Source organism: Nannospalax galili, unplaced genomic scaffold (genome assembly GCF_000622305.1).
Source record: "Nannospalax galili isolate Female #2095 unplaced genomic scaffold, S.galili_v1.0 scaffold872, whole genome shotgun sequence".
Taxonomy (NCBI): domain Eukaryota; kingdom Metazoa; phylum Chordata; class Mammalia; order Rodentia; family Spalacidae; genus Nannospalax; species Nannospalax galili.
Genome location: NW_008332654.1, coordinates 1,779,661 through 1,793,223, shown reverse-complemented (window position 1 = coordinate 1,793,223; position 13,563 = coordinate 1,779,661). Strand labels below are relative to the sequence as shown.

Genomic DNA, 13,563 nt, shown 5'->3' with positions numbered 1-13,563 from the left:
TACAACTATAGCACATGCACGTGCATTTGTGCGTGCGTGCGTGTGTGTGTGTGTGTGTGTGTGTGTGTGTGTGTGTGTGTGTGTGATCTATGCACGTCACAATGTATGTGTGGAGGTCAGAGGACAACCTCAAGTGTCAGTCCTCACCTTCTATCTTGTTTGAGACAGTCTATTTGTTTTTTGCATCTACATACACAAGGCTAGATGGCCCATGAGCTTCCAAGGCGTCTCTTGTCTCTGCCTCCCATCTCCCCATAAGAGTGCTGGGATTGCAGATGTGTTCTACCACACCCAGATTTTGTATGGGTTTGGTGTATTTGAACTCAGGTTCACCTGTTGCATTGCAAAGGATTTACCCACTGTGCTATCTCTCCAGTCCTAAAGGTGTTTTTTTATAGACTCAGGCAAAACATGATTATAACTTCAGTGTATCCCCAAATGGATAGAATGAGAGCTTAAAAATCTTGTAGAAATTGCAAATGTTATCCACCCAACCCCTTGAATGGAATCAGGCTTGGTTTATAATCCAGGAAGGATTTACTATAAATATTTAATAGAAAGAAAAAATAACCTGTGTTCTGCCTCAAATACACTTCCTTTCAACAGGGAGCTCAAACCTAGTGCTAACAGCTGTAGGAAACAAGGGAGTCCACAGTGGAATGACACACACTTATCTGCTGTTGAGCAATTGGGTAGTTTTGCTCTAAAAACCTGATTCGACACATTACAGAATAAGTCCTGGAAGAAAACTGAACCCACACTGTTCCACTACTCATTAAGACAGCTCATGCTGAGCACCACACAGCTGGAAGCCAAGGCTGAAAGCCATCCTGTTGTACTTTTAACAAGCCTCTTAGATGCTGTTCTCACAACAAGACCATTTCATAGGAGGGGAGGGAGACAAAAGTCTAGGAAAGAAAGAGAGTGACAATGCTTTGATTTGAAATTGGGGAAAAAAGTTATTACCAAAGTTTAAGCCGTTCTCTAAAAAATAACTATATACATTTCAGACACCAAGAAGAGACGGTTTTGCTAGGAACTTCAAAACCACATCATATGTTCTTGATTTATTTGTTTTTATTTTATGTGGATGAGCATTTTGCCTGCATGTGCTAGTGCACCTGTGTCATGCAATGCCTACAAAGGTCAGAAGAGGCCATCGATTTCCCCTGAAACTGGAGTTATAGACAGTTGTTAGCCACCACCTTGTGGGTACTGGGATTCAAACTCCTCTGCAAGAGCAGCCAGTGCTTTTAGCTGCTGAGCAATTTCTCCAGCCCCCAAAACCACTTTAAAAAGGGGTATTTGTGTTCTTCAAAAGAATCCAAACTCATTTAATACAAGTACGTTTATATTTTCATGGTGTATTGTTTTCATAAAGGGGTCCTGGATTTTCAGACCTTTAAACATAGGAAACCTAATTTTCTTAGCACTCTTTTTCCCATAAGTCCTTTTAGTCTCATCTTACACATCAGTTATTGAAAAGGGAAAGAGGAAAGTTGATTTGCAGTATGCTTGGATATTAGTAGGAGGCCAATGCAAATTTAACAAGTGAAGATGCACTGGCAGAGACACTGGAGTTCTCTAAGGCTGTTTGTTTCCTCTGACTTGGCTCTTTTACAGAATCTCCTTTTCAGCATCCTTGCCCATCCTCAAGACCTGAGGTTTCATCTCTGTGGCAAGAACTTTAAAATCTTAACCTGTCAGCCTGACTTTTCTCTTACTGACAGCTGAAGGGGTGCTTTTGCCTAAGTGTCCTGTTATAGCTTGAGGCTGATGCATCTGGAAGCCAGCTACTGCTCTCTTTGCACTTCAGAAATATTTGTCTCTTGCATTTCTGTGAGTTGTCTGGTATTAGCCAACCAAATCCTCTAGTAAGTTCCCACCATACCCAGCGGGTGGCCCTGCTCATTTCATTTCTAATCTTACAAATCTTCCATTTTCTTCACTTACTTATATGGACCCATTTCATGTTATCTGACACCACTGGGTTCGGGTACACAAACCCTGTCTTTCATGCCACTGTCTGAAAAGACTCCTTGAGCTCTGAGCTTAGTCTTTTATTGTTATTATCCATTTTTCTTTTTAATTTAACCCAATTTGTATCTTGCTGCCGAACTTTCTATCAAAAAGTCTTCTTAGTTTTTCACTTACCAGTGTAAAAGTATTAAATGCATCTTGTCTTCAAGACCAAATCCAACTTAGTCTGTTAATACCGCTCATGATAAGGCCCCCACTCATCCATGCAAGCTAATTCTTCACTACTTCCCTAGCTGAGGGACTCAACTAAGCAGTTCCATTTTCATGCCTCTTTCCTTTTTACTAAGATTTTACTTCTTTAGAGAAAACGTTTGTTTCTTAGCTGATCAGCATTTATTCCAACTCTAATGTCAATCAGTTTTTCTTTTCTATTTCTCTCATTTCCCCACAGTGCTCTAGGACTGTCAGTCATGATGTTCTCCTCCAAAGCACATTACAAGGATGCTTAAAGAAAAAAAACAGCCTGATTCAGCTCTATTTTAAGACCTAGAACAGGACCTGAACTACTAAGAACCTGTTCCTTCAGATTTCTCTCAGAACGGTGATCCCCACAAAGGGGCCTTTACTTTTATTGAAATAGTAAACAGAGAAGTTAAAGCAGAAATGTCTTATTCAAAAAGTGTTGCCCTTTCTGAGCCCTACTGATTTAGAATAGCATAACCTGTAGTCAAAAACAGGTATTATCAACTTAATCCCATCTATTGTTTGCAACACAAATGGCTAATTATCTCATTGCTGTCAATGAGAGAATCTTTGTTTATAGCGCTTTGATATGCAAAACATACATAAGCTTGTTAAACTATCTTAGTGGAGCACAAGGAAGGGTCCTGAAGAATCAATATATTTAGATTACAAGAGAGCTCAAGGCTCTGTGAACTTGTCTACATTATAAACAAGCTAAAATTTAACTTTTGGGTTACAAGGATAAAAGTAAAAGTAAAAGGTAAAAAAGTAAAAGTAAAGGTAAAAGTCATTTGTCCAGAGTATGTCCTTATTGTAAAAGACATTACCACACTTCACTTCCTCTCTATAAGAGGCCAGCAAGTGACCCTAACAACACCAAGCCAACCTTCCCTCCTGGAAATGGAACCTTAAGCAGAATATCAACAGACTGGAGATGGTTTGAACTCATTAATTCCAGTGGACATAACCTGAGAAACTAAGTATCTCCTGCTAGCTAGACATCCTATCTCCTGACTTCCTGAACTCCTGTCTCTAGAATATCTGTTGATTTCCTGAGCATTTCAGTATCCTTCCAGAAATTTCTCAGTTGTATTAAACGAAAAAGGTGATTTCTATCACTTATAATCAAATTCCTAATTGAGCCATAATTTTCAAACCCTAACTCACACCCTTCCTGAATGTGAAATCCTTCCAAGCATCCCAGCTTCTGATGATTGTTAAGGTTCAGATAGCCCCACCCCCTCACCAACAGGACCTCATGGACTTCTCAAGCTCTTGAGAAAAGGGAACCAAGTTGATAAGCACCCTGATCTTTGAAGTCAAGAGAATCACTTTTCTCTACTGTTTGGCCAACACAGCAGGCTTCCCCTTTGATATCTAAAGAGGACAGATTTTAACAGTCCCGCTCTGCTGCTTCCCGCCCCCCAACTTTTAAAAAAATATATCTCCCTGCCTTCTGCGGGAATCTGCCTCCCTGTATAAAAAGACTCCAGCTTACCACCCGGGGCAGATGTTTTCCCTGCCCAGAAGGGAATCTGTCCCATGTGTTTCTTTGCTAATAAACTCTATTCCAATGCAGTTTTATCTGTGTCCTGGTGCTTTCTTCTGATCAACCCTATTCATCATACAGTTTTACCTATCAGTGATCATTCCTTCAGATGAGCATCTACCAATATTAAATGTTCCAGTAGTCTAGTCTTTTGGCACAAATCAGCATGTACTGAACATTCACTGTGCATTCAGCTCTGACCACCACTCATTTAAAAACAATCCTTTCTCTCATTCTCTCTCTCCTCTCTCTTTTATTCTCTCTCTAAATACAGTTTATTTGAGCAAGTATAATATGGGTTCTTCAAACTTCAGGTACTCTTCCAAACATAAATGTTCATTCCTAATTACCTAGAAGTCAAAGAAAACAATATGTTCTTACTGATTGACAAAGGTTGCCTTTACTAGCAAAGTTGTAACAGGAGAATAACAGTATACTATTAGGATTATTTGATGCTAGCTGAATTGATTCATCAAGATATGTTAATTAGGAACATGTAATATAGCTCTAAAGAACTCTTCATCATATCCTAACTTGCTTGCTGGGTAGGTTACTGCCAAAATCATCAGTTAACAAGTTAATTTTGAGAAGTCAAGCACAGAATAACCCTTTCTCCTAGTTAATTTGAAAGATGATCAAGACTTCAACTAGTTGCTATTAGCATCATATTAGCATAACCTAAGAATCAGGAGGTAGAACTGATTCATTTAATTATCAGCCTATAACTTATCTGAACTATAACTGTGAGCTTTCATATTTGTTTTAACAAACAAGCAATTATGCAAACAATCAAGAAACAAGCCCCATAGCTACCAACCTGCCATTCAGAGTCACTTGCATATTAAGCATTATTCTTCATGGGGCAGCTGTAGTTATCCAGGCAGTGAGAAAACTGGGTCAGAAGATCTTGAAAAGACGAGAGAGAAAAAGAAAAAGAAACACCTACCTTCTTTTCTAGTCTATCAATTAATTTCTGGAGTCTGTTTATCTGGGTCATCCACTGGTTGTCTTCTTCTGGCAAGGCTTGGAGGAAATCAGAAGGGCAGTGTGTTAAATTTTTGACAGGGTGAGAATGCTTGGTTATCTCTCCTTTTACCTGAAGGAAGAATGTGATGTCATTGACATTTAAACATATTCTTAAAAGTGTATTTCATGAATACTTTCTAAGTTACTAATTAACAGATATCCATGCATCTCACTGACTTTTTTTCACAGGACTGTTATTTGTTGTTGCTGTTGTTTACGCTGTTTACTTTGGTACATAAAAGAACAGATCCTGCTGGACCACTTTTACTGTCCTATAAGATAGCTGTCTTTCTTTTGAAAAATAAAAGTATCAGTAAACTTACCTGTAAGGCAGTGGCGAGAGCAAACAAAATCACACCCCTGTCACAGAGCTACCGTACAAACAAAGCCCAGCAACAAGGCAACTGGTGTGGTCTTTCCCCATGACTACCCCAAGAATACATGGATCCTCTAGTCATGGCTTAGCAATCAGGAGTGTAAACTAGAGTGTGTTTGCATATATTCACTCATATACTGACATAGATGTATATACATATATAGGGATGTAGTATATATCACATATAGATACATGTATTATGCATACATGATGCATATGCATATACATGCAGCTATTTATCTGTGTATCTAGCACCATTTAATGTACATTACATTGGCAAATTGTTCTGTGTTGTTTGAGCTCATTGTACTGACAAGCTGGCTCTGGAAGTTGGGTTGCCCCCACCCCCATTTCAGACCCAAGCATGTTTGTCTCAAAGTGTTCTCCAAGGCTCTGTGTCTTTGGATGGGTTGGTCCTCCAAGTCAGTGACAGGGAGAGAAAAGAACAGTAAGACAACTCAGAAGCAAAAACACTGTGACCTTGAGAATAAATAGAAGGTAAACTATTTTCAAGAGATATTGCTATTGTTTTTCCCATGATATAAAAGTGCTTGTAGTGGGAAAGAGAAACCATAAGTTCAGTTATGGGAAGTTCACCCGTGGAAAGTTCATTAATGGAGAGAAAGTTCAATTGTGAACTCCAGCTGCTAGCCTCAACTTCCCCAGTCAGTTCCTGCTGGCTGTTATGAGTGCCCAATTCGATGTTAAATCTATGTAGTGCTATCTGTTCTTTTTACTTGGAAGCCTCACCTGAGGGGAAAGTACTCTGTCCAGAATTCTCTCTGTCCCAATGAGACTTCCTCAGTTGGTTTCCACTGGTTTTTTGAGTGCCTAATTTGATAATGTTTTGCTATCTATCATCTTCTATCTATCTATCTATCTATCTATCTATCTATCTATCTATCTATCATCTATCTATCTATCTATCTACCTATCTATCTATCTATCTATCTATCTATCTACCTATCTATCTATCATCTATCTATATCTATCATCATCTCTCTATCATCTACCTACTATCCATCCATCCATCTATGCATCTATCTCCTATCTATCTATCTATCTATCTATCATCTATCTATCTATCTATCTATCTATCATCTACGATTTATATATTTAAATATCTTACTGTCTATCTGTCTGGTAAGGTTTCAGGTCCAGGTAACCTGAGACCCAGAAACCATAAGGCTCCCTAAGAGGAACTGAATAAACCAACTCCCAGTCACCTGCAAGCTGACAAAAGCGGCTGTGGGAATTAATGACACAATGCTTTGTGATCACCAGAGCATGCTCCACAGGCTGACAAACAGGTTTCCCAAACCCTTAGCTGCAATGGGTTCCTGGAACCCTGTAATTGTAGAAAACATGTTTTACAGTAGATGTTTTCCTTGATAAATTTCACCAGGTATAGCCCCCATGCCCTCCCTGAGCAAGCATCCCCCAAAACAGCCCCAAACAGCAGAAAAATATTCTCTTTTTCTGCATTTTTTCCTTTTATAAGCTACCCCTCTGCAGCCATTAGGCTGCTGGTTCTTCCTCACACCCAAGTGGAAGACCAGCCCCACCAACCCATTAAACTCTTGTTTTGCCAGAGTCCTCTCTGTTTCTGTTTTGTGATGATCCCGACCCCTGCCCCAGCTGTCCTGGAACTCACTATGTAGACCAGGCTGGCCTTGAACTCACAGAGATCCTCCTGCTTCTGCCTCTGCCTCCCGAGTGCTGGGATTAAAGTCATGCACCACCACACCCGGCTCTAACACTGTCTATATTTCTATCTCTTATTATTTATTCTTTTACTTTGACTTGCAATATGCTTAAAAAATTCACTTATTCAAACTAAAAATACGGCTATCACAGATCATTCTCTGGACCATACCGAGCATACTAAGCTAAACATCATGTAAGTTCTCCTGGGTATTATTATTACTATTACTACGTGAAGGGAGGTGTTGTGGTCTGAGACACTGAATGAGCATTCTAATATCCTATGTTACTGATTTCAATTCACTCAAGATGTTTCACAACTGTTTGTTGAAGTTGTATTATTTACTATTTCTTGAAATGGATATAAAATTGAATACAAGATTATAAATCTTAACTTTAGCTCTAAAGGCAATATAGCCAAGACCTAAATTATAAAGAGGAAGTGCTCACATATGGAGATATCACAGTAAATCCCCACTGACCAGTACAACTGCAAAAATAAAGGATAGTGTTTTATATCAAAATATACATCTGTATTGTCTTTTTGGAGGAAGGAGACCACCAAATGAATTATAATTAAAAAATAAACATTAGCACTGCTGCAACGAAGTAGCTACCAGGTATGAGAGAGGAGGGAGGGAGGGAGGGAGGGAGAGAGAGAGAGAGATTAAGGTAAATACTGTGAATGCAAAAGCTAATATTTCTGTTTACTTTATAATTCATTCATTATTTAGATCATGCATTCTTTTGTCCAAATGCTAACCAGGCCTAATACTGCCTAGCTTCTAAGACCAGATGTGATTGGTATACTCAGGACCACAGCTGACGTTTTCTATTTTTTTTCTAAAAATTTTTATCTGATTTATTTTGTGTGTGGTGTGGGGGTTGGGAGGGATACATGAATTCCACAGTATGTGTGTAGAGATCAGAGGACATCCTGTGGGAATTGGTTTTCTCTTAGCGGTTGGGTTCTAAGGAACAAACTCTGGTTGTCAGACTTGGTACCAAGCCTATTTACCTACTGAGCCATCTCATTGATGCTGTGTGTTCTCAGTGGCTAAAATGGAAATAATAGTAGTCTATGCTTTGCCTCAGGAACCTAGAACTCCTTTTCCCAGTCACAGGAGCAGTCTTTTTTGCTTGCTGATCCCTTGCTCTTTCCTGAAGCACTGTTCACACATAAGCACTGAGTGGCAACTTTGCAGTGCCAGCCTCTTGAATAATGGGGGCAGTGCATTTCCTTCCCCATCTTTATTGTGCTTGGCATGTAACTTGTTTGGCGAAAGGAAGTTAGCAGGCAAGATAACACCATGGTTTACATTCACCTTGTAATTTGGGCCATGGAGCTTGTGCTTCTGACACCCACCAGGGGACAAAAATGCTCCAGTTACTACCGATAACAGAAGAAAGCTACCTGAGGAACAGAGCTGAACTTGGCCGACAGCCTGGAGCCACATCCAGCTGACACTGCCAAAACCACAGTCAACTACACACTCATGAGGGAGATAAAGAAATATTGACAGTTGTGACCATTGAAATTTCAGGTTTGTTTCACAATAACAATAGCTCAACACTTCAAATGATCTTAGAAAAATCATTTAATTTTCTAAGTATTGGTTTCTTCTGCTGTGAAATGGAGAAATAAGGTAACACATACCCATTATGTAAAGTGTTGGGTTAAAATAAGATTATGCTCAAAAGTGTACCTTGACATCTTTCAAGCTCAGTCATTATGCTTGAAATGTTAACTAGATAAATATTTGTGTTAAAATGACATGTTCAGGGTCAGCAAGCTGGCTCAGCAGGTGAAGGTACTTGTTACCAAGCCTGACAACCTGGACCCGAGTTTGGTTCCTATGATGCACATGGTGGAAGGTGAGAAGCAACTCTTGCAAATTGTACTATTGACCTCCACATGCATGCTATGATACATGCACACATAGATGATAGATAGATAGATAGATGATAGATAGATAGATAGATAGATAGATAGATAGATAGATAGATAGATGATAGTGTGCTGGATAGCTTTAGTGTCAATTTGACACACCTAGGTTGAAGGATCCTCAGTTGGGGAATTGCCTTCATTGGATTGGCCTGTGGCCATGTTGTGAGGCATCTTCTGGATTGCTATGTGATGTGGGAGGGCCCAGCCCACTGTGGGTGGTGCCACCCCTGGGCAGGTGGGCCTGTGTTGCATAAGAAAGCAGGCTGAGCAGGGGCCAGGGGACCAAGCCAGTAAGCGGTGTTCCTCCATGGCCTGAGGACCAGCTCCTGACTCCAGGTTCCTGCCCTGAGTTCCTACCTTGGGTTTCCTGATGAACTGTGACCTGGGAGATGTAAGACAAATAAACCTTTTTCTCTTCAAGTTGGTAGTGGTCAGAGTGTTTTGTCACAGCAATGGAAGAAACAAACTAGGATAGATAGATGATAGATAGATAGATAGATAGATAGATAGATAGATAGATGTAATAAAAATTTAAATAACATGTTCAAGTGACAATGTATATATATGCATGCTTTATAAAAATTATCCCAATATCTGGCAATGGGAGTTTGAGTAGTTCAGAATTTTAAGATAATTATAAATGTTATAGTTAAAAAATGTAATACCGGGACTGGAGAGATGGCTCCATGGTTAAGAGCACTGGCTGCTCTTTCAGGGGACCAGGTTCGATTCCCAGCACCCACATGACCGCTAACAACTGTCCGTAACTCCTGTTCCAGAGGTTCCTATGCCCTCTACTGACCTCCGCAGACATTGCACAACATGTGTGCACTTACCTACATGCAGGCAATACATTCATACACATTAAAATAAAAATAAAAACAAAAATTTTTTAAATGTAATACCTTAACCATTATCAGTAAGAGTTGGCCCAATTAGTCTTACATTACATCACAATCTTCAACAGCCCCAGTTATGACTAATTGTATGATTTTCCCAAATGAATTTAGGGTGCACACTTCTGGGGGAGAAATGAAGCATGTCAGGGTAGAACCTAACAGATAGCTCTTCGCTTCAGTAAAGGGATATGCTATAGTGCAAGACTCTTGGGGATCAGCTGATGGAGAAATTTCTTGTGTCCACCATCTGTCTGTGAGCTTTGTAGTCACAGCTACTAGGATCTGACAGGACTGGAATCACCTCCCCTCACTTAATACTCAGCCTCTCCTCAGTTTCACATGTATTTGGTAGAAGGGAAGTGTTCTATGACCTTGTCTCAGCTGCTGTTTGCTAAATTATCCACTGGAAAAGATCACTCACTTCTACTATGATGAAGAATGCCAAAATCTTCATTACCTGGACTGCTGACATTAAACTGAGGACTGTTGGGTGAGAAGCTATTGTGTCTCTGGACTCGGCGGCTTGATCGCTTTCCAGGCCATTGAATAGACAGGACTTCTGGTTTAACTGGGCCTTGCCTGGAATAACAGAGACATTAGTGTTACTGTCAGGGCTTTAGTATATTGCCTCTAGGAATAAGTGTTGGCCAGAAGGATTTTATAGAGTATGTAATGAAAATTTAGTTAGCAAGAGAAATACTGCTTGCAAACATGCTGTAGAGATCCAAGCTGATTGTTACTACAGTATCTAAACCCAAGGAAGAGAGCATTATGGGCTTTTCTTATTCTTAAAATCAAAGTCTAAGTAAAAATTGCATCTTAATTTGCAGCCTAACACTTATTTCCTTTATTGGTCAATCATTAACAAAAATAATACTTGTTTGTATGCTAATGTTGTATTTTGCTTAATTTGAAAATACTTATGGAGTTTTCTTTCCTTAATTAATGTTTTGATTTAATTTTTTGTTCTAAGCCACTATCACATTTTAAAAATCCAAATAATTATTTAACTCTTACTTCAACAAACTGAACCTCCCTCCTCCCATGCCCAGACTGATCCCCTACTGCCCTTCCACAAAGGCTGTACTTTTTAGCAAGTAGTGCTTATCGTAGTTATAAAGAACTTCCAAGAAGGCTGCTTCATTAAAATGGTTGGTTTAGCTGGAAATCAAGTCATTTGTGTTTCTTATTCTGCCTTGGTTGGCATTCAGAATACCCCAGCTGGAACTTCAGCTATCTGCAGCTATGTGGCAAACTTAAGAATGGAAAACATGCACCTACGATGTGAAGAAGAGAGAATTGGTGATGACTGTCTAGAGATGCCATGCTGGCCTTAGGCTGACCCCACAAGATTTCTTCAGAGAGGAAATGCTTAGGCATTTCAGTCATTTTTATATATTTGTTTTCTGTTACAGGCAGCCAAATCTAATACTCATTTATGCTTGTGAAAACCAATTTTTATCGTCTTTCAGCTACAGACGATTCCTTTAACATTGTGTTTGATTTCCTTCCTTGTTTTAAATGGACTCTATTTTTCTCTTACTTGCTTTGTTTTGGTGGTGTCTCCTAATTAATTACTTCATAATGTAAAATACCACTACACCAAGACTCAGGGAACATTGTAGAAGATGAAGAAGAAACAAAGAGCCAGAGGATGGGGAGGATGCTGTGAAATGCTGTCTTCTGGACATAGCATAGCTGTAACACTCATGAACTCACAGCAGCTGTGGTTACCTATATAAGACCTGCACAAGATCAATCCAGACAAAACCCTGCATAGGTGGGGTAGATGATCTTCAGGCCCTACCTTTTACTGCGGAGCTAACAGCAGTGATCGTTTGCTAGGGGTGGAGATGAAGAATCATACCTTTTTGAGGATGTGGCCATTGGTAGGTTTCCCATGTTCCAGTGCATAGCCCCACACCTATGCACATATGAGCAGCACTAACTGGACTTAATGAGCTATCAAAAGCAAAACATGAAGTTCAGGGGGAGGTATGTTGGGGGAGATATAAGGGAGAGTTGAGGGGAAATGGGAAGATACATGATCATATTTCATTGTATATATGTGAAATATTTCAAAATTAAAGAAAAACAATCAGTATTAAAGTAAAAAAAAATCAGTAGCCTAAGTGTCCCTCAATTGATGAGTGGATAATGAAAATGTGGTTCATTTATATTATGGAGTTTTACTCCGCAGTAAGGAAAGATGAAATCACGAAATTTGCAGGTAAATTGATGGAACTAGAAACTGTTATACTAAGTGAAGTAACGCAGGCTCAGAAAAAAATTGACATATGTTCTCTCTCATATGTGGATCCTAGAACCAGACTCTGATAAATAAGTATGCAACCAGACATAACTACAGAAATAAGTATAAATAAATAAGTATGATAAGTATGCAACCAGGATAATGGAAAGGAAACAGGGAGGTAAAGGAAAAGAAATAACCTGAAAGAGAACAGTAGGAAACAGGCCTTAATAAGGGAGATATGGATAAAAATTGGGTTTGTTTAAAGGAGGGGGGAGGGAAGGGTATACAAGGAACTTAGGGCTCAAAGGGAAAGAAGGAGCTCGAGAGGTAGGACCATAGGAGAAGGGTATTATTACAGGAGAAAGGGGGCAATCGGGGTACCTTAAGAGGGAAAACCACGATGGAGGGGCGAGACAATGTGAGAGATAAACAATGCCTAGCTAGCTTTGAAAATCAATGAGAACCATATTACTCCTACAACCTACTGACAAAGTATACATAGCAGATCAAGAAATATATGTCTAGGTAAGGTTTATCTGAGAACAACTGGTCTTTGCCTAAGATTTATCTACATGACACACAGTAATTAAAAATACCAGACTGCTGGAACTAACCTTCTTGGGTGTTTAGCAGACATACTTTGAGGTCTATAATAATTTGGTCAGAGGGACATAAAGGACACTTTTTGCTCCTTGCCCTCCTAGGTCGACTAGTTCCAGGGGACTATGAGCATCTCTCAAAATGTCCTATAATGGTGGTGAGTCACCTTTCCTCTTGATCAAGGAGGCCGAGGAGACCCCACCAGATGGACTTGAACCAGTGACCAGTCTTTATTATAAAGAGGAGGGTCAATACAGAGGAATCACTTCCTCCATGCTTCCAAGTGAAGCCAACCATGGTTGAGCAGGACCTTTGACTTATGTTCACATAAGGGGTGGAACTGGTAAAACAAAGGAGCCAGGGGCTCCTCCCAAGCCCATGTGACCCCCGAGGAACAGATCCTTAAATGACCTTAAGAGTGAAAATAAATCAGTTTATCTGGACCAACTGTGTGGCCTTAAACACCCAAAAGGAAATTATAACCAAAGCTTAAAGGGGCCAATATAATTTCATAAGAGACCATATGTATAGCTAAAGGCTACATAGCAAGCAACAATGCCAGACAGGTGATACCTCCTTCTGAGTTGTTGGCCAGAGTGGCCAAAGGGATTCCCAGATAGTAACCTAGCATAGAACTGGGAAATTGAACAGCAGATCCCAATCTTATCCAAAAGAATATTGACAACTGAATGCCGCTAGATGAGGAACAGTTGACCCTCTAAAACAAAGACCTCTAGATAGGCTAACTAGATTCACCAGAAGGACAAGTAGTGGGGAATGGCTGGGGTGCCGACAACACAGCAGACAGTAGCAGGGATATCAGAGTATAAGGGCTCTAGTGGGGGGAGGGGGGCTATGGGAGGGTGCTACCTGGGAAGTGGGTCTATAAAAAAAAAAAGTTCTTCAAAGCATAAAAATTTGCTCCTTAATAACTAGTAGATTATGAAAAACATTACCATTTAAATATATCTGATGAATTCTCAG

General features: G+C 39.8%; 1 protein-coding gene across 1 annotated transcript in view; it reads right to left on the bottom strand.

The window, feature by feature from the left end:
* The window catches only part of Necab1 (N-terminal EF-hand calcium binding protein 1), a 185,020-nt gene that overhangs the window by 26,243 nt on the left and 145,214 nt on the right, over positions 1-13,563 (bottom strand). The window contains exons 7-8 of the mRNA XM_008827620.1: positions 10,183-10,304; positions 4,719-4,795 (exon numbers count right to left, since the gene is read on the bottom strand). Coding sequence (XP_008825842.1) covers positions 4,719-4,795; positions 10,183-10,304 — 199 coding nt within the window. The remainder of the gene's footprint in view (positions 1-4,718; positions 4,796-10,182; positions 10,305-13,563) is intronic.